Source organism: Haematobia irritans, chromosome 1 (assembly GCF_050003625.1).
Source record: "Haematobia irritans isolate KBUSLIRL chromosome 1, ASM5000362v1, whole genome shotgun sequence".
In the NCBI taxonomy this organism is placed as follows: Eukaryota; Metazoa; Arthropoda; class Insecta; order Diptera; family Muscidae; genus Haematobia; species Haematobia irritans.
In genome coordinates this window covers 15,698,896-15,724,670 of record NC_134397.1, presented here as the reverse complement: position 1 = coordinate 15,724,670, position 25,775 = coordinate 15,698,896, and the positions used below count along the sequence as shown (strand labels likewise).

The window sequence follows — 25,775 nt, the reverse complement described above, 5'->3', positions numbered from 1 at the left end:
GTAGAAAAGTTTGTCTACATTTTATTTCTATAGAAAATTTTGTCACAATTTTATTTCTATAGAAAATTTTCTCAATATTTCATTTTTATAGAAAATTTTGTCAAAAGTTTATTTTTTCTATAGAACATTTTGTCAAAATTTTATTTCTATAGAAAATGTTGTAAAAATTTTATTTCTATAGAAAATTTTGTCAAAATTTTATTTCTATAGAAAATTTTGTCAAAATTTTATTTCTATAGAAAATTTTGTCAAAATTTTATTTCTATAGAACAAATTTTTTTTTTATAGAAATAAAATTTTGACAAAATTTTCTATAAAAATAAAATTTTGACAAAATTTTATTTCTATAAAAAATTTTGTCAAAATTTTATTTCTATAGAAAATTTTGTCAAAATTTTATTTCTATAGAAAATGTTGTAAAAATTTTATTTCTATAGAAAATTTTGTCAAAATTTTATTTCTATAGAAAATGTTGTCAAAATTTTATTTCTATAGAAAATTTTGTCAAAATTTTATTTCTATAGAAAATTTTGTCAAAATTTTATTTCTATAGAAAATTTTGTCAAAATTTTATTTCTATCGAAAATTTTGTCAACATTTTATTTCTATAGAAAATTTTGTCAACATTTTATATCTATAGAAAAATTTGTCAAAATTTTATTTCTATAGAAAATTTTGTGAAAATTTAATTTCTATAGAAAGTTTCGTCATTTTATTTCTATAGATAATTTTGTCAAAATTTTATTTCTATACAAAATTTTGTCAAAATTTTATTTCTATAGAAAATTTTGTCAAAATTTTTTTTCTATATAAAATTTTGTCAAAATTTTATTTCTATAGAAAATTTTGTCAGAATTTTATTTCTATAGACAATTTTTTTCAAAATTTTATTTCTATAGAAAATTTAGTCAAAATTTTATTTCTATAGAAATTTCTATAGAAAATTTTGTCAGAATTTTATTTCTATAGACCATGTTTTTCAAAATTTTATTTCTATAGAAAATTTAGTCAACATTTTATTTCTATAGACAATTTTTTCAAAATTTTATTTCTATAGACAATTTTTTCAAAATTTTGTTTCTATAGAAAATTTTGTCAAAATTTTATTTCTATAGAAAATTTTGTCAAAATTTTATTTATAGTTAAAAATCTACCATTTTTGGTAGAATTCTACCAACAACAAATTCTATCAACAAAAGATTTTAACTTTTATACTTCATGATTTTAAGTAACCTCTTAAAAATATCAGGGTATTCAAAGTTTCATCAGATATACGCGATCCTATCTTATTGCAGATGTAAAATATCTCTCATAGTCGACACTGGTCTAAGGGTGTTTATACTGAATTGTCTGTAGTTGTCATTTCCACAATAGTCGATGCCAAATTAGACTTGCTAAAACTTCATGCCAGCTAAGCTGTGGAGCTTTCAACATTAGCTAACATATGCTATCCCATAATAGGGGAAAACCAACTCATTAAAATCGCGAAATTGCCCACATTTGTATCTCACCCTTACTCATTTGCTCTCTCACCATGCACACCAGACTCTGGTGGGTTTTGTATGTCGGAAAATGTAAAGAGTGTGAGAGTCAAATATCAATGTGTGCGTATGTGAGAGATGGTGAGCATGAAGTTTCCGGTTTTTATTTGAGGGTGGTGGGTGGTTTTTCGTTGCTAAATGAATAGCTTCGTGGCGATGATGGTGGTGGTGGTGGTTGTAGCTGTCGCTGCTTGTTTTTCCATACTCTGGCGGCAACTGGCATCATCACCACCATCATCAACATCGTCATCACCACAAAAAAAAAAAAAAACAACATGAAGCCTGGCAATAGCAAGTGCGCCACAAGAAAGTTATTAGTTTGGTGTCGGCGCTCGGCTTAGTTAGTCGCTGCTATTTGCACGCTTTTCGGTTTGCGCGTTTCTATTGAGTATATAAATATATAATAGTTGACTTTATTGTCCTTTTGTGTATGTGGTCTTGTTGTGTGTGTGTGTTTGCGGTTTTATGACTATATGTCTCTCCTCATTCTGCTCCTTTGTGTCTACTATAACATTATGGTTTAAAAACTACTACTATTACTAAGCCTAAGATTGGCAAGAGATCTTGGTTAAAACAACAACAACAATAAAATCTGATGAAATTGAAAGTTCAAAATATCCCCCCCCCCCACCCCCCCCCCCAACTCCCTCCACCAAAGGCCTGCATGGAGTATTAGTAGTAGAAATAATAAAACGTACTAGATACATACGTTACGTTTAGTACAATGTTGTATAGTCATCGTATAGTATTACTGCAATAACACATGCAGTAGCTCTACAATTACACCGTTATTCATATATGAGAAGAAAAAGAAGAAGAAGAAGACAATCATCAGTCATCTAACAAAAACATCCCCCACTCTAGCACTCTCTGCCTCGCTCTCTTGCACTGTGTATGCATGAGTGGTTGGTTAGGTGGGTTTGAGAGTGAATACTGCATTTAAAGCGTTTGTGTGCGTGTGTGTGTGTTGCCAACAAGAATAACAACAAACACAAAATTACTTCCCTTTTTATGGGAAGTGGACTTGTCGACTTGCTTGCCACCGCCATCACAAACGCCAATATAAGAATATTAGGAATTAATTGTGTGTTTTTCTTACTTATGTGTCTATGGTGAAATTAGTGAATATTTGAAGGCTGTATACGCTAAGCATCAAAGCGGAATAAAAACAACAAGAATAACTAAAAGAAAATAGTGATTAATTCAAAGACTTCCAATTAGAAAACTCAAATAAGATAATCTAACACGCAGTGTAACTCTGTGACATCCCACATTTATGAAGAAAAAAATATACTCTTCTTCATACATAGAGAACTAGTTCGACTATTCTTTACTTACTCGAACCTTGTAGAACATCATCCTGAAACGAAAACCAAAAATAACAACAACAACAATTGTGATTACAATCAGTAATAGCCGAAAGTTTTCATCGTCGTCATCATCATCATTACCATTGCTGCCGACTTTATGTCGACGACAATGTTGTTTATATTTTATTGGGAAATACGATAACTACGGAAAACGAAAGTTATTTTTGTTCTCCTTTATATATACTCCACGTATATATATATATATTCTCAATAGATATATACTATACCACTGCTACTACGGGAGACGTATCTACACACACAAATATAATAATTAGTATTGCAACAAGAACAACAATAATAAGGATAATGCTAATTTAGTGAGTAGTCGTCTCGCTATCGTGTTCATTATATATTTACTTGAATTTATTATATAAAAATAATGTTTATTGTTATGGCAAAAGTGGTTCCATAGAAATAATAACAATTTTTTTTTCATTTTCTTTTCTTCCTTTACATTGGTCTCGCTCTTCGGCACCTCCTTTACCAATGAATGGTCTCTATTGACAATTGCAATTAAACACAAAACAAAAACAGAAAGTATTTTTTTGTACTTTCACCTTGCCAGTGGTAGAAAAATAAGAGGAAGAAGTAGAAGAAGAATAACAAAAAGGAATACCTGACCCGCGAGTGTATTTTGTGTATGTGTGTCTCGACTCGGTCGGTCGGTTGGTCGTCGTCGTCCTCTTCATCATAATAATCATCATCATCGTCGTTGTTGTCGTTTTCGTCACTCGTACGATTTAAATTTGTTATGATGAACTTTTCCGCATTCGGTGGACCGTTTTCGGGCATTCATCAATTTGCCGCAAAATTTGGCCATGATACCCAAACGCCGGGTGCATTTACTACGCCTGGTATCAATGGCAATGCTGTAGCTACCTCTGCTGCCAATGATAATCACGTGCAACGCTATCAAACAAATGGCAATCATTTTCAACAGAATATCCCAAATGGTAAGTGGCAAATTTTAGTGATTGTTCATTATTTATTTACATTTTTACACATTTCAAGTTCAATATTTTAAGATTATAACCCAACTACAATTTTGGACATTTCGGAAAGGACTAGGACACTAATGAATGGATGTAGGTTGATGATATACAATAGAATAATAATAATACCAAACACTTATAGTACAAATACCTAACCAATCAGAGTGAGTTTGGGGGGATTTACATATTTATTGAAATATTTGGAAGTAAAAGAAACAAAATATTATTGCACAAACTAGAAAGGGTGTAAAACATGGATTCGTCATAGAAATGTTATAACATAATGGATGGTTAGTTTGGGTTAAGTATAGGATCACTTAGTTTATTCAGTCCATTGTGACGAAAAAGGAACTTCTTTTTTATAGCCTACACTTTCAAAAAAATACCAAAGATTTTGATCTTTCCTTAAGGATTTTGGTATTGATTCCGAGCCAAAGATGCAACATCTGTAAAATGAAAAATTATAACCGAGACCAATCAAAATCTTGAAAATATATCTAAGCCCGTATTTGAAACATTTTTTATATTAAATCTAAATATTCAATATCACTTAATTTCAAGATTTCTTTAAATTAAATATTTTAAGAAAATTAGCCTTACTTCAAAGACTAACGACTTTAGCAACGACGCAAATTTCTAAACTGTGTGTTCTAAATTTAATTAAGAAAATGTTTTGAAGTGAACTATTTTTTAATTAAACTGTCATTCAAAATTGCCTGAAAAAACAGTGAACCCACCAGAAATAAAACATTTGGTTAATTTTAGAATTTTTTTAATATTTTTATAAAATTATAACTAAACAGTATTACAAACACTGACATCACACCGATATCACAAAAATAAGTATATATTTTTTCGACAAATTCAAGAAAATTTATTAGACATAATTAATTTTTTTCACTTGTTAAAGAAAATTTTGTAAGTTTGAAGGAAAAAAATTGGAGTTCAAAATTGCAAGAATGTCTTTAGTGACATACGAAGTTCATGATGGACTAATTTTTTAGTAAAATTTACAAATTTAAAGAAATAGTGAACTATTTTGTGAGAAATACTAATTTAGTAAAACTTTTTACTTCATTTGTGTATAATTGTTTCCCATTATTTATTTCATTTAACTAACGTACATAAAAAAAATTATTAGAGTAAAGTATACTTTCTCCAAATATAATAATCCCACGAACTAAAATAAAATTAAATTGGCTTTAGTGAAATAGAGAGTTCATTTTTTTTTGGAGTGCACAATAAAAATATAATACAATAAGATTTTATACCAAAATATGGACCGATACACCCCATTTCTGGTACAACTAATTATGGTCCTAAAATACTTCTAGATTTCAAGTGTCGGCCAAATCGATAGAAAATACGGTTTCTAGAACCTCAAGAAATAAAATCGGGAGATCAGTCTATATGGGGGCTATACCAAAACATGGACCGATATACACCATTTTCGGCACACCTATTTTTGTTTCTAAAATACCTCTAGATTTCAAATTTCAGGCAAATCGAATAGAAATTACGGTTTCTAGATACCCGAGAAATAAAATCGGTAGATCTGTCTATATGGGGGCTACACCAAAACATGGACCGGTACATCCTATTTCTGGTACACCTAATTGTAGTTCTAAAATACCTCTAGATTTCAAATTACAGGCAAATCGAATAGAATATACGGTTTCTAGAAGCCCAAGAAATAAAATCGGGAGATCAGTCTATATGGGGGCTATACCAAAACTTGGACCGATACACCCCATTTCTGGTACACCTAATTGTAGTTCTAAAATACCCCTAGATTTAAAATTTCAGGCAAATCGAATAGAATATACGGTTTCTAGAAGCCCAAGAAATAAAATCGGGAGATCAGTCTATATAGGGGCTATACCAAAACATGGACCGATACACCCCATTTCTGGTACACCTAATTGTAGTTCTAAAATACCCCTAGATTTAAAATTTCAGGCAAATCGAATAGAATATACGGTTTCTAGAAGCCCAAGAAATAAAATCGGGAGATCAGTCTATATGGGGGCTATACCAAAACATGGACCGATATACACCGTAGAAAATACGGTTTCAATAAGCCCAAGACCCCATGTCGGTGGATCGCTATATCAAAACCGATATATATCCAGAGAATGAAGCTGACCCATTTTTATCGGCGGCGGCTGACACAAAATTTTTGCCTCCCGCGGCGGCGGCGGCTTTACGGCTAAGCCGACGTAAATTTGTCTAATCGGCGGTGGACAATTATCCATTATAAAATCAATTTGAAGTTATCCGAACGAGATTAGTTGTACAACCAATCGTAAATTAAAATTTACATTTCATTCAAAATTTCTGACCTAAATTTTTGACAAATTATTATAGCAACTTGATACTCATTGATGATGGGTGGAAAATTCAAAATTTTGGGCAAAATTACAACAATTATTAAAAGATATAAGTCAATATTTTTGATTGATTGGCGGCGAAATTTAAGTCGAGGTGAGTCGACTGGCCAAAAATGGTAGGCGGGGGCTTAAATTAGTGGCACGACTCGTCGGCTTCATTCTCTGTATATAGCCCATCTTCGAACTTAGCCTGCGTGCAGACAAAAGACGAATTTGTGCCAAATTTCAGGACGATATCGCCATGATTGAAGGGTGTAGCGTGACTACAACAGACAGACAGCCGGCCAGACGGACATGGTTATATCGTCTTAGAATTTCTCACTGATCAAGAATATATATACTTTATATAGTTGGAAATCGATATTTCGATATGTTTCAAACGGAATGGTAAACTTATTATACCCCCCATTACCATTCTATGGTGGTGGATATAAAAATTGAGTTTTGCAATCAACATCAATTAAATTTTTAATTCATTCAATTAAACAATTAATTGAAATTTGCTAATGAAATTAATATACCCTGCGCCACACTGTGGAACAGGGTAGTATAAATAAGTGAATATGTTTTCAAAACCCAGACGGAGACGAACATCGGTCCCTGAGTTCGCCTTTCCGTCCGTCCGTCTGTCTGTGAACACATTTTTGTAATCAAAGTCCAGGTCGCAGTTTTAGTCCAATCGACTTCAAATTTGGCACAAGTTTCTGTTTTGGGTCAGAATAGAACCCTATTGATTTTGGTAGAAATCGGTTGCGATTTAGATATAGCTCTCATATATATCTTTCGCCCGATATGCACTTATATAGTACCAAAAGCCAGAGTTTTACCCTGAGTTGCTTGAAATTTTGCACAACAGGTACAATTAGTAGTATAGTCATGTAAGCTAAATTTCATTAAAATCGGTTCAGATTTAGATATAGCTCGCATATATATTTCCCCCAATATGGGCTTATATGGTCCCAGAAGCCAGAGTTTTATCCCGATTTTCTTGAAATTATGCACAAGGATTACAATTAGTAGTATCGTCAAGTGTGCTAAATTTGATTGAAATCAGTTCAGATTTACATATAGCACCCATATATATATCTTTCGGTCGAGTTTTACTAATATGACCACAGAGGCCTCAATGGTACCACTAGAACAACGCAGAACGGCTGTATTTTTGATTTGATGGTCCTGGTCCTGATAGTCCTGGCTTGGCACCGAATGACTTCTTTTTATACCCTCCACCATAGGATGGGGGGTATATTAACTTTGTCATTCCGTTTGTAACACATCGAAATATTGCTCTAAGAGCCCATAAAGTATATATATATTCTGTGTCGTGGTGAAATTCAGAGTCGATCTAAGCATGTCCGTCCGTCTGTCTGTTGAAATCACGCTAACTTCCGAATGAAACAAGCTATCGACTTGAAACTTGGCACAAGTAGTAGTTATTGATGTAGATCAGATGATATTGCGAATGGGCCATATCGGATCACTTTTACGTATAGCCTCCTGCGTAGCCTCTTGGAGGAGCAAAATTCATCCGATCCGGTTGAAATTTGGTACATGGTGTTAGTAAAGGGTGATTCTTTTGAGGTTAGGATTTTCATGCATTAGTATTTGACAGATCACGTGGGATTTCAGACATGGTGTCAAAGAGAAAGATGCTCAGTATGCTTTGACATTTCATCATGAATAGACTTACTAACGAGCCACAACGTCGAATTTTCAGTGAATGGGCCCTAGAAAAGTTGGCAGAAAATCCGCTTTTTTATCGACAAATTTTGTTCAGCGATGAGGCTCATTTCTGGTTGAATGGCTACGTAAATAAGCAAAATTGCCGCATTTGGAGTGAAGAGCAACCAGAAGCCGTTCAAGAACTGCCCATGCATCCCCAAAAATGCACTGTTTGGTGTGGTTTGTACGCTGGTGGAATCATTGGACCGTATTTTTTCAAAGATGCTGTTGGACGCAACGTTACGGTGAATGGCGATCGCTATCGTTCGATGCTAACAAACTTTTTGTTGCCAAAAATGGAAGAACTGAACTTGGTTGACATGTGGTTTCAACAAGATGGCGCTACATGCCACACAGCTCGCGATTCTATGGCCATTTTGAGGGAAAACTTCGGAGAACAATTCATCTCAAGAAATGGACCGGTAAGTTGGCCACCAAGATCATGCGATTTGACGCCTTTAGACTATTTTTTGTGGGGCTACGTCAAGTCTAAAGTCTACAGAAATAAGCCAGCAACTATTCCAGCTTTGGAAGACAACATTTCCGAAGAAATTCGGGCTATTCCGGCCGAAATGCTCGAAAAAGTTGCCCAAAATTGGACTTTCCGAATGGACCACCTAAGACGCAGCCGCGGTCAACATTTAAATGAAATTATCTTCAAAAAGTAAATGTCATGGACCAATCTAACGTTTCAAATAAAGAACCGATGAGATTTTGCAAATTTTATGCGTTTTTTTAAAAAAAAAAGTTATCAAGCTCTTAACAAATCACCCTTTATATGGTCTTTAACAACTATGCAAAAATTGGTCCACATCAGTCCATAATTATATATAGCCCCCATATACACCGATCCCCAATTTTGGTTTGCGGAGCCTCTAAGAGAAGCTAAATTCAACCGATCCGGCCGAAATTTGGTACATGGTGTTAGTATATGGTCTCTAACAACCATGCAAAGATTGGTCCACATCGGTCCATAAATATATATAGGCCCCATATAAACCGATCCCCCGATTTGAGTTGCGGAGCCTCTAAGAGAAGCAAATTCCATCCGATACGGCTGAAATTTGGTACATGGTGTTAGTATATGGCCTCTAACAACCATGCAAAAATTGGTCCACATCGGTCCATAATTATATATAGCCCTCATGTAAACCGATCCCCAGATTTGGCCTCCGCAGCCCCTTGGAAGAGCAAAATTCACCCGATCAGGTTGAAATTTGGTACGCGGTGAAATTTGGTACATTGCGCTATAGAAAATTTTGTCAAAATTTTGTCCAAATTTTATTACTATACAAAATTTTGTCAAGATTTTATTTGTATAGAAAATTTTGTCATACTGAGTTATATACATATTTAATCGGCCATTTTTGTTTGCTTAATATATACCACGTATGGACTAACATACATTTGAGAAGACGGTGTTAAGAAGTGTTTAAAGATACCTTGCCATCGGCAAGTGCTACCGCAACCCAAGTAATTCGATTGTGGATGACAATCTTTAGTACAAATTTCTATGCAATCCATGGTGGAGGGTACATAAGATTCGGCCTGACCGATATTACGGCCGTATATACTTGTTATTACCTTACGTATAAAATAATATGAGAGGTCAACGTGTTTCGACGCCTTTAGAAGCGTTTGATCCTTTCAGAATGCATTAGAGAGGCAAAAGTGTTTCGACTTTTCGATCAAACACATGTAATGGGGACTATTTAAAAATGGGGACTATTTAAAAATAACAATACTGCGAAATATAAAAGGCAACCCTCGTAAGATTCCAATCTCTTTGATTTTTTACATTCTGATAGCAGTATGTGATCGAACTATGGCGATTTTACTATCTTTAGATTAACTGATTTTATCGGGTTGCTATTGATCGCAATAAATTTGTTCTTCATTTGGTCCATACTCATTAGTGGATTTTTAAGTATTGATTATAGTTATAACAATCATAGAATTTGTTTAGTTTAGTATGTACATATATGGTTTTAATGAGTCTATACAAAAACATACACTTATGTACATACATAAACCCCCCAAACTTATGAGCCCTTATATACTAAAATAGGTATATATATGCTTATGTGTGTAAAGATTCATATGGTGCTCAGGAAGATAGTATGAGTTATTTGACTCATTACCTTCACTACCACCATTATATGTTATGTATATATGACATGCAAACATACATATTTCCATCATACCATACGAAATAAAAACAACTCTGGGGGAACAACGGCAACACTGTTATTGTATTAAAAAGTACCCCCCGTTAAAGTTTAGTTACCGCTATCAACATAGCGCTTACATACATTCAAACACTCATACGCGTATGTGTGTGTGTGTGTCGGCATACAACATTCACACATACATATGTACTCCCATATTACTAATACCTTGTGCACGTTCAGCTATTTTTATATGAAAGCCTGCTTGTTTGCTGGCTTCTTTGCCTGCCTCATCACTGTCACAGTTAACACAATGCGGCGCATCATAGTCCAATCAGAAAAGCACCACCCACCCTTGTTTTGAACCCTAAATGAAAAGGAAAAGCCGTTGTCGTTGTACTTTAGCACTGTTTTAGTTGTTTTTATTTTTTTATTGTTGTTGTTGTTGTTGTTTTGTGCTGCTGGCATCAAAATGCAATGAACTCTGGTTGTTGTACTTTTTCGATTTCACTTTACTAAAAGCCAAATAACAAGACGATGAAAATATCACTGCTAGATTCCAGTTCTATTGTTCTTGTTGTTGTGTTCTATTTTGAAAGAAATCCAACAAACAGACAAAGTAGTAATCTTCCTCTTCGGAGAGAGTGAGAGTGAGAGAGTACTGACTTTTGGCAAAATCTTAAAACAATGCAATGACTTACAGAAAACAAGTGGTGAGTATGAGTATGTGTGTGCTTTCATATATCTACCACCAATCTTTGAATGGGGTGGGTTAAACGAACACAAAAAAAAACAAACATATATATTTTCATCGTATGAAAAAGTTTGTAAGGCAGTTATTTTAAGTTAAGGTTGCTTTAATGTTTTGGAATAAAACATAGGCTAGCAGTCAGCTTTGCAAAATGGACAATCCATTTAAAGTCCATTGTTTTCACATTTTAGATATTACAAACAGCTATCCGCAATATCCTAAGGTCAATATGCCAAAATTGTGATGCTCATGATTTCTCAAAACATTGAAATCTTTTCAAAGCAGCCAAGACTTGTAACAAATCGTTTGTACTGCCTTCGTTTACGAGTATTTTCTAGGATAACCATGGTATTTTTTATACCCTCCGCCATAGGATATATTATATTAACGAAATATACACGCAAAGAAAAAAAACGTTTGGAAAACGTGTACCGAAAACGTTTTTCTTTTGTTAGAGTTTTTTGAATTGCTTCGAAAAGTATACACTTTTATCACCAAAAAAATCGTTTGTTACACAATTTTTATTTTTTTAATAAAAAGAGTTATTTTTGAACCAACAACACAGTCCATTTCGTTTATATCAAACACTGTTCTTTTCTGACTTTAGGTCTTTAATAAGACACATTTTACAGTTCATAGTAAAAATTTAATATAGTAGAATGTAATGTTGAAAATTTTTTCGGAATCTTCCGACCATATCTGGAATATATGTAAAAAAAAAAAAAAAAAACTTTGGTCGAAGCAGGGATCGAACCCACGACCCTTGGCATGCAAGTCCGACGTAGCAACCACTGCTCCACGGTCCCAAACTAAATGCATTTTTCTGTTAAATAAACTTTGTTTAATCGGCTCGCGGGCGCCGCAAGCTATGCTATATTAATATAACTTATATGGATAATTAGCTATTGATGACAATAACAGCTACGTAGCTCAGTGGTTAGTGTGTTGGCTTACAAAGTGCATGGTCCGCGGTTCGATTCTCAGTCCAGGCGAAAGGTAAAAAAAAACTTTAAAATTTATAAAATCGTATAATTTCTTCTACATTGTTTGTATTACAGAAAAAGGTGTTAAGAACTAAAAAACTTTGTGGAAGTGAGAAAGATGTGAGGGAAAATGCAATTAACCAGAAAAAAAATTTTTTGAGTTAGTCTTTATGAAATTGCTTTTACATCCTGGAAAAGAATAAACGTTTATCACAAAAAGTATATACTTTTCTTCCAAATACACTTCCTTTCAACGAAAAGCAAATGAGAAACGAACTTTGTTTGTCTAAAATTTCGTTTGGGAGGAAAGAATTATTTTTTGCGTGTAAGACGCCATAAAGTATATATATTCTGGATCGTGGTGAAATTCTGAGTCGATCTAAGCATTTCCGTCCGTCTGTTGAAATCACGCTAACTTCGAAACAAGCTATCGACTTGAAACTTGGCATAAGTAGTTGTTATTGATGTAGGTGGGATGGTATTGTAAATGGGCTATATCGGACCACTTTTACGTATAGCCCCCATATAAACCGACCCTCTGATTTGGCTTGCGGAGCCTCTCTCTATGCAAAAATTGGTCCATATCGGTCCGTAATTATATATAGCCCCCATATAAACCGATCCCCAGATTTGACCTTCGGAGCCTCTTGGAGAATCAAAATTCATCCCATTCCGTTGAAAATTGGTACATGGCGCTAGTATATGGCCGCTAACAGCCATGCAAAAATTGGTCCATATCGGTCTATAGTTATATGTAGCCGATCGCCAATCACACAAAAATTGGTCCATATCGCCAAAAATAATCTACCAAAATGTTATTTCTAGAAAATTTTGTCAAAATTTTATTTCTATAGACAATGTTGTCAAGATTTTATTACTATAGAAAATTTTGTCAAAATTTTATATCTATAGAAAATTTTGCCAAACTGAATTATATACGTATTTAATCGGCCTTTTTTGTTTGTTTACCGTGTACCGAAAACGTTTTTCTTTTGTTAGGGTTTTTTTGAATTGCTTCGAAAATTTTAAACTTTTATCACCAAAAAAATTCGTTTGTTACAAAATTTTTATTTTTTCAATAAAAAAAGTTATTTTTGAAACAACACAGTCCATTTCGTTTATATCAAACACTGTTCTTTTCTGACTTTAGGTCTTTAAAAAGACACATTTTACAGTTCAAAATTTAATATACTACAATGTAATGTTGAACATTTTTTCGGAATCTTCTGAACATATCTGGAATATATGTAAACAAAAAAACTTTGGTCGAAGCAGGGATCGAACCCACGACCCTTGGCATGCAAGTCGGACGTAGCAACCACTGCTCCACGGTGCCAAACTAAATGTTTGTTTCTGTTAAATAAACTTTGTTTATTCGGTTCGTGGGCGCCGCAAGCTATGCTATATAAATATAACTTATATGGATATTTATCTATTGATGACCATAACAGGTACATAGCTCAGTGGTTAGTGTGTTGGCTTACAAAGTGCATGGTCCGCGGTTCGATTCTCCGTCCAGGCGAATAGTAAAAAATTTTAAAAATTTATAAAATCGTATCATTTCTTCTACATTGTTGGTATTACAGGAAAAGGTGTTAAGAACTAAAAAACCTCGTGGATGTGAGAAAGATGTGAGGGAAAATGCAATTAGGAAGAAAACAAAGTTTTTTTTGAGTTTGTCTTTATGAAATTGTTTTTACATCCTGGAAAATAATAAACGTTTATCACAAAAAGTATATACTTTTCTTCCAAATACACTTCCTTACAGCGAAAAGCAAATGAGAAACGAACTTTGTTTGTCTAAAATTTCGTTTGGGAGGAAAGAATTTTTTTTGCGTGTACCCCGTATGGACTAACTTACAATTTAGAAGACGGTGTTAAGAAGTTTTAAGATACCTTGCCATCGGCAAGTGTTACCGCAACCCAAGTAATTTGATTGTGGGTGACAGTCTTTAGTAGAAGTTTCTAGGCAATCCATGGTGGAGGGTACATAAGATTCGACCTGGCCGAACTTACGGCCGTATATACTTTTTTGTTTCTACTATGCACAGAAAATCGCAAACTTAATTGATCCAATTAATTTTTAATTGAAATGCCTTCAATCACAGAAATGATAGTATAAATCCCCAGCGCCAATTAACAAATTAACTGCTCCAATTAAAAAAATTAATTGATGCAATTAATTTCTGTGATTGATTTTTGTTTCAATTAAAAAATTTGTTGAATCAATTAAATTTTTTATTGAATATTTTTTTTTAAATTCAATTAAAATTTTAAATGGAAAAATTTGGATGATATTTTTTCTATGTGATAACTATAAACAAAAGATGTTGGGTAGTTCGATCAATGACTATTTAGAATTATTGAGAATTTTTCTCAATAAATGAGAGCAAAGCCAAGTAAAATCTGTACATTGTATTGAGAGCAGTGATGATAATTGGCGAAGTTGAAAAAGTACTTTTCAAATTCTTCAAAACTTTATTGCCTACAGTTTACAAAAGTAAAATGGTACCAAATGAGTACCAAAGTGTTAATATTATCAACCCTGAGCGAGAGTCGAATCAAACTTATATCTAACTGTCACTTTTCTGTCTGACGTTATATATATCTGTCAACGTGAATATTTACATAATGTGGATGTATACCCAAAAGACACAAGAAATCTGCTAAACTAAACTTAAGGTATAAAACATTGATGGAAAAGTTGCCCGGCCGATCATATTAAAATTAATTCTTTGACATACTTATTTTTTCTGTAATAGAATTCCAACAGTTCAGTTTTTGATAACATTTTTATACTATGTTTTGTCATTCAATTCAAAAATAATTGTGGGGATTCTTAGCAGGAGTCCGATAATTTTGCTAAAATCATAGTCAAGCACATATGGCTTGAATCCCCATCCCTAGTTCGGAATCTTACGGACTTATGTGCATATTTTTTTACATTGGAAGAAAATGGTACCAAGGTACTTTGTTTACTCGAAATGCACAAAAAAAAAATACAAAAGTGTTAACTTTATCAATTCTAAATGTCTAACTGTCACTGTCTCAAATCTCTGAAATTCAATATTTACATAGATTGGATGCACCACCATACCAGAAATTCGAGGAATCAGAAGTCACATTGACACATCGATTAAAAAGTTGGCCCGACGATCATATTAAAATAAATTCTAGGGCATAATTTGTTTTTATTTTTTTGACGATCACGAAAATTTGCCTCTCAGCGTAAAGAGAGGATAACACGCAATAGTTTCACATTTGGCAGTTACAGAAGAAGCGGAAACAATTCGAAAGCCGAGTCTTAGTTTTTTTTTTAATCTTTTACACTGATATGTAACATGGCAAATAATATGCGTGAATCAGCTCCTTTCTTCATCTCCAAATGGACCATTTCAAGGTGGTCAATGAAATCTATTACATACATACCCCCAAAATACAGACGCCATAACCAGGCCAGACGACTTTTTTTGTTTTTTGAAAGCCATGGGTCATAGGACGGATGTCCACCATTTCAGCAGTATTTGCATTAAGGTGTGATCCAAATACAATGTTTTGGATGTGAATTATAAAATGTATTTATTTTACCAAATAAATATTTTTGTCAATTTTTTAGGATTTTAATACATTCTAACGCTTGTCAAGAACGTGAAATTTGACCTGAAATCTTCATAAATTCGCAATTTTCTTGAGGGAATTTTGCATTTTCTTCGACAAAAAATTTTAATATTCCTAGGACGTTACTCAACCCCAATGCCGTGGCCATGGACTATGTTATGAGATTTATTTTTCTTATTTTATATAATCTCATTATAAATGCTAAATAGAAAAACACATCGTTTTCTTCTCTAAAAGTTTTTCATGTAAATCTTTTATCTGGATATGTATCATAAATGCACATTTATATGTACATAATATCAAATACATAAAACTTACATTTAGATATACATACATAAATAATTAAATAATAATTGTTTGTTGAAACTATAACAAAAACTTTTTTCTATAGAATCGCAAATAATGATGACAAAACGATGAAAACAATACCTTGCCGTAACCACAACTCAAGGGATGAGGAGGTCAAGTCATATACATGCGTGTATTTGCATAGGCGTTTAAAAGTTCATTGCTCTCAAAAAAAAAGAAACGCAAATGTATAAGTTCAATAAAATTTACTCGCATTCTGTTGACTTTACTTATTGCCTTTACCATCTCAAGAAATGGTATAGTAGTAGTGACAACATGGTGGATAATGGGGTGGTAATTACAACTCCCATAGCCACCATTCCAAAGAGAGTGAGAGTTTTTACACATACTTTGTAAATCACATTATGTGAGGAATTGCACTAAAGGCTGGGATATCTAATTCTAAAATTTTATGTCCATAGAAAATTATGTCTATAAGGAATTTTCTCACAATTTTATGTCTATAATAAATTTTGTCAAATTTTTATGTCCATACAAAATTATGTCTATAAAAAATTTTGTTTAAATCTTTGTCAAAATTTTATCTCTATAGAAAATGTTGTCAAAATTTTATTTCCATAGAAAATTTTGTCAAAATTGTATTTCTATAGAAAATGTTGTCAAAATTTTATATTTATAGAAAATTTTGTCAAAATTTTATTTCTATAGGAAATATTGTCAAAATTTTATATCTATAGAAATTTTGTCAAAATTTTTGTCTATTTTTTTCTATAGAGAATTTTGTCAAAATTTTACTTCTATAGAAAATTCTGCCAAAATTTTATCTCCATAGAAAATTTTGTCCAAATTTTATTTCTATAGAAAATTTTGTCACAATTTTATCTCCATAGAAGATTTTGTCAAAATTTTATCTCTATAGAAAATTTTGTCAAAATTTTATATTTATAGAAAATTTTGTCAAAATTGTATTTCTATAGAAAATTTTGTCAACATTTTATATTTATAGAAAATTTTGTCAAAATTTTATTTCTATAGAAAATTTTGTCAAAATTTTATTTCTATAGAAAATTTTGTCAAAATTTTATATCTATAGAAAATTTTGTCAAAATTTTATATCTATAGAAAATTTTGTCAAAATTGTATTTCTATAGAAAATTTTGTCAAAATTTTATTTCTATAGAAAATTTTGTCAAAATTTTATTTCTATAGAAATTTTTGTCAAAATGTTATTTCTTTAGAAAATTTTGTCAAAATTTCATGTCAATTGAAAATTTTGTCAAAATTTTATTTCTATAGAAAATATTATCAAAATTTTATTTCTATAAAAAATTTTGTCAGAATTTTATTTCTATAGAAAATTTTGTCAAAACTTTATCTCTATAGAAAATTTTGTCAAAACTTTATCTCTATAGAAAATTTTGTCAAAATTTTATATTTATAGAAAATTTTGTCAAAATTTTATTTCTATAGGACATTTTGTCAAAATTTTATATCTATAGAAAATTTTGTCAAAATGTTATCTCTATAGAAAATTTTGTCAAAATTTTATCTCTATAGAAAATTTTGTCAAAATTTTATCTCTATAGAAAATTTTGTCAAAATTTTATCTCTATAGAAAATTTTGTCAAAATTTTATTTCTATAGAAAATTTTGTCAAAATTTTATATCTATAGAAAATTTTGTCAAAATTTTATATCTATAGAAAATTTTGTCAAAATTGTATTTCTATAGAACATTTTGTCAAAATTTTGTTTCTATAGAAATTTTTGTCAAAATTTTATTTCTATAGAATTTTTTGTCAAAATTTTATTTCTATAAAAAATTTTGCCAAAATTTCATGTCAATTGGAAATTTAGTGAAAATTTTATCTCTACAGAAAATGAGTCAAAATTTTATATTTATAGAAAATTTTGTCAAAATTTTATTTCTATAGAAAATTTTTTCAAAATTTTATATCTATAGAAAATTTTTTCAAAATTGTATTTCTATAGAAAATTTTGTCAAAATTTTATTTCTATAGAAAATTTTGTCAAAATTTTATTTCTATAGAAAATTTTTGCAAAATTTTATTTTCATAGAAAATTTTTGCAAATTTTTATTTCTATAGAAAATTTTTGCAAAATTTTATTTCTATAGAAAATTTTGTTTTAATTTTATTTCTATAGAAAATTTTGTCAAAATTTTATCTCTATAGACAATTTTGTCAAAATTTTATATTTATAGAAAATTTTGTCAAAATTTTATTTCTATAGAAAATTTTGTCAAAATTTTATATCTATAGAAAATTTTGTCAAAATTGTATTTCTATAGAAAATTTTGTCAAAATTTTATTTCTATAGAAAATTTTGTCAAAATTTTATTTCTATAGAAATTTTTTTCAAAATTTTATTTCTATAAAAAATTTTGTCAAAATTTCATGTCAATTGGAAATTTTGTCAAAATTTTATTTATATAGAAAATTTTGTCAAAAAATTATTTCTATAGAAAATGTTTGCAAAATTTTATTTCTATCGAAAATTTTGTCAAAATTTTATTTCTATAGAAAATTTTGCAAAATTTTTTTCTATGGAAAATTTTGTCAAAATTTTATTTTTATGAAAAAATTTGTCAAAATTTTATTTCTATAGAAAATTTTGTCAAAATTTTATTTCTATAGAAAATTTTATCAAAATTTCAATTGTCAAAATTTTGTCAAAATTTCATGTCAATCGGAAATTTTGTCAAAATTATATTTCTGTAAAAAATTTTGTCCAAATTTTATTTCTATAGAAAATTTTGTCAGAATTTTATTTCTATAGAAAATTTTGTCAGAATTTTATTTCTATAGAAAATGTTGTCAACATTTTATCAAAATTTTACGTTTACAAAAAAAAAGGTAAAAATGTTATTTCTATAGAAAATTTTGTTAACAATATTTTTTTAATGAATCATCACTTTTTTTTCAAATCAAGGCATTAATGATCATCGGGTGACATCTTTATGATTAAATACAATCACAGCTTTCTCTACTGACCACTTGCCTATTTGCACATTGGAGATGAAAAACAACCCCTCAGTACTACGCTTACATGAAGTGGCGGCTGGCCACACACCATTACACATTAATATACGTACCGCCATATATATGAGTAGATTTTTTACATACTTTATTGCTTGCGCTTAGTGGTGTGAATGTAGTATGTAGTAGTAACTTAGAAAGGGGGAATTGGAAATGGTAAAGCTCTAAAAATGGGGTACCACTCACATTCGATGTATCCATGTGATTAAATAGAAATATGTGAGAAAATGGTTTTAGTGAAAATTTATGGATTTTATTGATATAACCATCACCATTTTGACGCCTAATGTATCTCTATTTACATGCAATTTCAATTTGAGGCATGAATCAACCATCCTCGAGCAGAGCCCATTATAAATAGAGGTTTTGTATCTACCATCACCCAAAGAAGCATAAATAAATAAATATGTATTTTTTCATTGCATATATAAATAATGTTATGTGCATTAATGGGTATAGGATAGATAATTTTAACAAACTATTTTATATAATTCCTATTTCCATAATCTAAGCCTAATTCAATTTAGTTTTCTTTTAAAAAGACCATTTCCCTTCAATATCTTGTGTTTAAATTCTCAAATGTCAATATGTCTTCAAACTACCTTTTTTATATATGAGGCATTCCTCGTTAAAGTGGAACATTTTAAAACAAACATTAATGAGACAATCCAAAATAAACTTTAATGACCCCATTTTCCTATAGCAAACAAAATTTTGATAAAAAGATCTATACACAGAAAAAATTTTTTCCAAATAAAGTCTTAATTGGGTCTTAAAAAATATTCACTTAAACATTTAATTTATTCAACAATTTTTTTTTTTCTTGAAACAAAAATCAATCACAAAAATTAATAGTATCAATTAATTTTTTAATTGATACTATAATTTTGTTCAATTAAAATTTAATTGGATCAATTAATTTCGTGATAGAATCAGAAAAAAATTTTTGTTTATAGAAATGCAAATTTTGAAAAAAATTTACTTGAATTCAGAGACTTTGACCTCCCCTAAAGGATTTCGTTTTTGATTCCGAGCTTCTTTAAGATAAATACATTTTTTAGAGAGCTACCTGGCTTAAATTTTAGGTTCTATAAATTTTTTAAATAAATGTTTCTTGCAATATATTAACAAAGGTATTAATGTACAAATAAATGTCACTATAAAAACACAAAATATATAAAATACTACAAAGCAATGTTTTCTTAATTAAAAAAAAAAAAAAAACTTTAAACCAATAATCCAAATCGGGTGATGTTTAAAGGTTTTTTTTTCTCATTAATCCAAAAATTCATTATCTCAGTAAATTTAAAGATTATTTTTTTCAGTCAAAAATCTTATAGTTTTCTTTAAGGGAAATTTACCTTACTTCAAAGTCATACATAGATTCGTGTCCTAAATTTAAAGAAAACAAAAATTACAAAATTTCGTTTAATTACAAATTATTTGAAAAAAATTGTCCTTAATATGTCCTTAAAAAAATCACCAAAATTTTTCCAATTAAAATTTTAATTGAATCTTAAAAAATATTCAATTAAAAATTCAATTCGTTCAACAAATTTTTTAATTGAAACAAAAATCAATCAATTAATTTTTAATTGATCCAATTTTAATTGAGATTCATACTATCATTTCTGTGATTCAATTAAAAACTAATTGGATCAATTAATTTCATGATTGAAGACAAAAAATATTTTTTCTGTGTATCCTAAAATTTAGATAGCATAATCTTCCATATTTGGTCAATATTTTTTCATAGTAGAAATCAGAATTAAAAAAAAAATATAAAAACAAATATGTATCTTAAACTTCTTAGTACCGTCCATACGGTCCATATATATTAAACAAAAAAAGGCCGATTTAATACGTATATAATTCAGTTTGACAAAATTTTCTATAGAAATAAAATTTTGACAAAATTTTCTATAGAAATAAAATTTTGACAAAATTTTCTATAGAAATAAAATTTTGACAACATTTTCTATAGAAATAAAATTTTGACAAAATTTTCTATAGCAATAAAATTAAAAAAAAAAAGATTCTATATAAATAGAATTTTGACAAAATTTTCTATAGAAATAAAATTTTGACAAAATTTTCTATAGTAATAAAATCCAATTTTTTAATAAAAATAACACCACGTACCAAATTTCAACCGAATCGGATGAAATTTGCTTCTCTTAGTGGCTCCGAAAGCGAAATCTGGGGATCGGTTTATATGGAGCAGAGAATGAAGCCGCCGAGTCGCGCCGCCGATTTCAGTCGTCGCCGGCCATTTTTTGCCAGTCGACGCCGCCGCCGAATATGTCGGCTCATCTCGACTCAAATTTAGCCGCCAATTAATCAAAAATATTAGTTTAAATCAAAAAACTTTATTAATAATTGTAGTAATTTAAGTCAAAATTTTGACCCTCTCACCCCCAATCAATCTATTTCAAAGTGTTATAATAATTTTTCAAAAATTTACCTCAGAAAATTTGAATGAAATGTAAATTTGATTGTAAGATTGGTTGTACAACTAATCTCATTACCATTCGAATAACTTCAAATTGATTTTATAATGGATAATTGTCCGCCGCCGAAGAGACTTATTTATATCGGCTTAGCCGTCAAGCCGCCGCCGCCGGATGCAAAAATTGAATGTCAGCCGCCGCCGACAAAAATGGGTCGGCTTCATTCTCTGATATGGAGGCTACATGTAATTATGGACCGATATGGACCAATTTTTGCATGGTTGTTAGAGACCATATACTAACACCATGTACCGAATCGGATGAAATTTGCTTCTCTTAGAGGCTCCGCAAATCAAATCTGGGGATCGGTTTATATGGGGGCTATATGTAATTATGGACCGATATGGACCAATTTTGCATGTTTGTTAGAGACCATATACTAACACCATGTACCAAATCTCAAACGGATCGGATGTATTTTGCTTCTCCAAGAGACCCCGCAAGCCAAATCTGAGCGATATGGCCCAAGTCCATCCAACCTACATCAATAACAACTACTTGTGCCATGTTTCAAGTCGATAGCTTGTTTCGTTCGGAAGTTAGCGTGATTTCAACAGACGGACGGACGGACATTCTTAGATCGACTCAGAATTTCACCACTACCCAGAATATATATACTTTATGGGGTCTTAGAGCAATATTTCGATGTGTTACAAACGGAATGACCTGTGGTGGAGAGTATAAAAAGTTTAATTGGATCCATAGAAATTGACCTCCCCATAGCCATTTACATAGGCTCGAAATATACATCTAATGTATCTTGCATAGTTTTGACTGTTAATAAAAATTTTAGGAATATTTCAACTATTTCTCCATTGGCTAAAATAAAGTAAAAATGATTTTAGTTTCCCCTTTTTCTGGAGTTTAGATGTAAATCTTTTTCTAATCGTATCCCAATTCTCAAAAACTTCAATATATTTTCTTTATTGGAATTTATAAACGATTATTTTAGAGATATTTTTTTATTTCATTTGTTTTCTATTTGGAATGTCTCATATACCATACATAGTTGCACAGATATCTCGACTATTTATAATTGTATTGCACTCCCCTCTCTGGTAGTTTTTTTTTCTGTGCTTCTTTTGTATGCGTATTCAATAGCTTGATGTATTTGTAGTGGTACCATACGTGTTTACATTCTCTACACCCCTTGTTTTGAAAGTTACTACATCCCATTCTCTGTATTTTACTGACAAACATACACACTGTACATACACATTGTTGTTGACTCATCCTACCGGCATTTAATTTTTCACCATACCATTACTTTCTCTTACACACCATTCTACGGTAATACTACTACATACATGTAGTAGTCAAGATTGACTTTTTTTGTTGGTCTCATCATATCGCCCTTACTCTGGAAACAACTCTTCCTATGAATTTTACGCTCATCAGGGATGAGTGATGTTTGTGTCCATTGGGGTTGAGTTACCAATTCCACTCATCCAATTCACCTCACATATTCATTTCTACTCAGTCTACATTGCACAACAGTGACTATTGGTTTAGTATCCACCAAACAAACTAGGCAGGTTATTGTACCACGTTCCATCGTTCGTTCACTCTCATCTACAACTTATCTTTCCCCACGTACACTCATACACCTGAGAGCCTTTGTTCTCCCAATAATGGTGAGGTAGAATGTTTTTGTTGCTGGTGACTTTGACACTATGCCGTGCTCCAGTTTGTTTCCTTCCTTATGACTCAACTCTACGGAAAAAATTTCAAAAATTCTAGGTTGGTTGTTAACTTGGCTTACATTTTCTTGTGCTCTTTGCCTTTAGTATTACGATTTCTGTTTTTCTATTCAATCGTCCCATGTTTTTCTGTGCGAGCACGTTGCTTTTGTGGGGCTGTTCGTTCGTTGGTAGGTTAAATGGTGGTTGTTTGTTTAATCTACAGTAAGACGACCGACTCTACACTCAATCCAATACTCTTCGGTCTTTTGTCTGTGATGGCCAAAGAGAGTGTTTTGTGTTTTTGTTGTCCTTCATTCGTTCGTATTTTACCATGTGTGAAAGTGATGTGAAAAGTGAAAAGCCGTGTTCCACTATTCGTTTTATGATGGCATTGTGTTTAGCTACCTTGCTCTCTCATTCTCTTTCTCTATCTCATCTCAGTGTGTGGTGTTCAACATGGTCGTTCAATGACAGTTGTTGACTCTTTTTTTTTGATTGGTGTCACCCAGCGTTGCCATTTTGGTCCGATCGGACCAAAATTGGTCCAAAAGATTTCTAATTTTTAAATTTGGTCCGATGGTCGGACCAAACGGAATTTGGTCCGTTTTGGTCCATTTTCATAAATTTTGTCATATTTATAATTTTTTTCTAGTATTTAAAATTTTTATCACATATTCAATAGTAGCTATGCACTGAAAAAATATTGTCGTGAGGCCGAATATTTCATGTTGTTAAATGCGAATTTTGCTTAGCACAGTACACTCATTTCTCTGATATAAAGTTTTTTCCTTGTCCAGAAGTCGATAAACTTTTCAATGAAGCCGTTTTGCCTGTTTTTGTTAAACGATTCGACTTAAAATTGGGTATCCTAATATGAAAGAAAATTTCGTTTTACTTAAGTCAACTTGGCTTTAATACTTCTGAAAAAAATCTGCAAAATTAATGAAATCATCTATAGTATTGTTGAATTTTTGTATCTTGAGTATAAAACTAAAAAGCGTTTAAAAATATATGACCATAGCAAAATAATTTATTGACACTTTATCTAAGGAATTTATATGGTAAAAGTAGGGTAGAATTTTTCTTTAACTTTTTTGCATATGAGGGATATAATTTAACACTTTATTTTAAAGTCGTTTTTTATTTGAAACATAAAATAATTTTCCCTTGTAGTCGACAAGGGCAAAGACAAAATCTATGGAACCGTGAATGTTTTTTGTTTCAGTGTGAGATTAGATACCATTTCAATCACAGAAAATCTAATGAAAATTTCGCGTTTTAGATATTGGGTCAGGTTTTATATTTTTTTTTGACAATTTTAACCCCAATATTCGAATGTGCACAATAAGTGGAATATTAAGATTGAGCTATATAAGAATATGGGCCGATATGGACCACATTTTCCGCATAAAATTATGGGTGCGAAGCAACACTACAGCAAATTGGATAAAAATTCGGAAATCTATTGTATTCTCTCAAGTAGGGTCTTCATGGGTCAAAGGCAATATAAACCAAATGCGTGACTGTTGTGGTCTTTAATTTCCTCTAAGTCGGAAGTTTAAATCAACTTTTTGTAATATTGAATTTCGACTTTTGATGTCAACTAAAATTGACTTTAGAATTCGACCTTTTCAAAAAGTCTATTTTCTCAAAATTTAAAAAAAAAAAAACGTTGATAAGTCGACGTTTTGATTAAATGTCAGCCGCTTTTTTTTTTTAATAAAAGTACTATGTACGCCAATAAAATACGTTTTAAGGCATTTTTCTTCGCAATTGGAAATTTGGTCCGCTGGAGGGAATTTTGGTCCAATTTTGGAAAAAATTTGGTCCAAAATATAATTTCGTTGTGGCAACGCTGGTGTCACCTACCGTTAGCATTTTAGTGTTTACAGGTTTAATGTTTATTCATTCGGGATAAACTAAGCAGTCTGGGTAATAGAATTGTCTGTTTATTTCCGTTTTTTTTTTTCGTCCACCCATTGGGAAATGTTGCTACTCCATCTCAATTTACTCGTATAGAAAATTAAGGCCGGTTATCAACTAAGTGTTTATAGCGAGATTTGTTGGTATTATAATACATTTCTCCCTTATTTTTATTTCTTCTAGAACAATATATTTATTTTTGTCAAAAATTTATTGGCAAATGTTTTTATTAAGTATAAAGATATTACAGTGAACCCTATCAAACTTGGGCACTCTGAAAACTGAACTCCTCCCAAAAATGGACAGTTGTCTGGAGATCTTAGCTATTTTAGCACATTACATTAACCTCTCTTAACTGGATACCTCCTAAATATGGACAAAATTTCGTCGACCATGGTTGTTCATTTCTCATAGGTTTCACTGTATTAGTTTTTTAACTATGTAATGTAAAGACTGATAGATAATCTCATCAAATATATCAAAATATGAAGAAATCTAACTATAGTTAAATTTTGACTTTGGAAAAAATATTTTTGAAAATGATCATTGTACACACGTAAAAGGTGGCTAGCAAGAAGTGTTACAAATTCAAAGGAGGATCATACATTGTTTGTGTGTCTTGTTTTTTAGACCATAGGTTATGTTGCTCATTTGGAATATTCAGTCCGCTGTGATACCATATGGCAGAGATAAAAAATGATTTTTGTTTTCAAACACCAAATTAATTGATCCGAATTGGAAAATAACTGTCTTCAGTT

The 25,775-nt window shown here is 31.1% G+C and overlaps 1 protein-coding gene across 4 annotated transcripts in view; it reads left to right on the top strand.

The window, feature by feature from the left end:
* The window catches only part of l(3)neo38 (C2H2-type zinc finger domain-containing lethal (3) neo38), a 64,858-nt gene that overhangs the window by 9,550 nt on the left and 29,533 nt on the right, over positions 1-25,775 (top strand). For 2 of the 4 annotated variants that reach the window (XM_075289382.1, XM_075289381.1), the window contains exons 2-3: positions 3,446-3,864; positions 3,937-3,996. The exons of 1 other annotated variant lie outside the window; for it this stretch is intronic. In XM_075289382.1, the coding sequence (XP_075145497.1) occupies positions 3,663-3,864; positions 3,937-3,996 (262 nt within the window). In that variant the 5' untranslated portion in view covers positions 3,446-3,662. The remainder of the gene's footprint in view (positions 1-3,445; positions 3,865-3,936; positions 3,997-25,775) is intronic. One more of the 4 variants, XM_075289383.1, reaches the window with a different exon arrangement.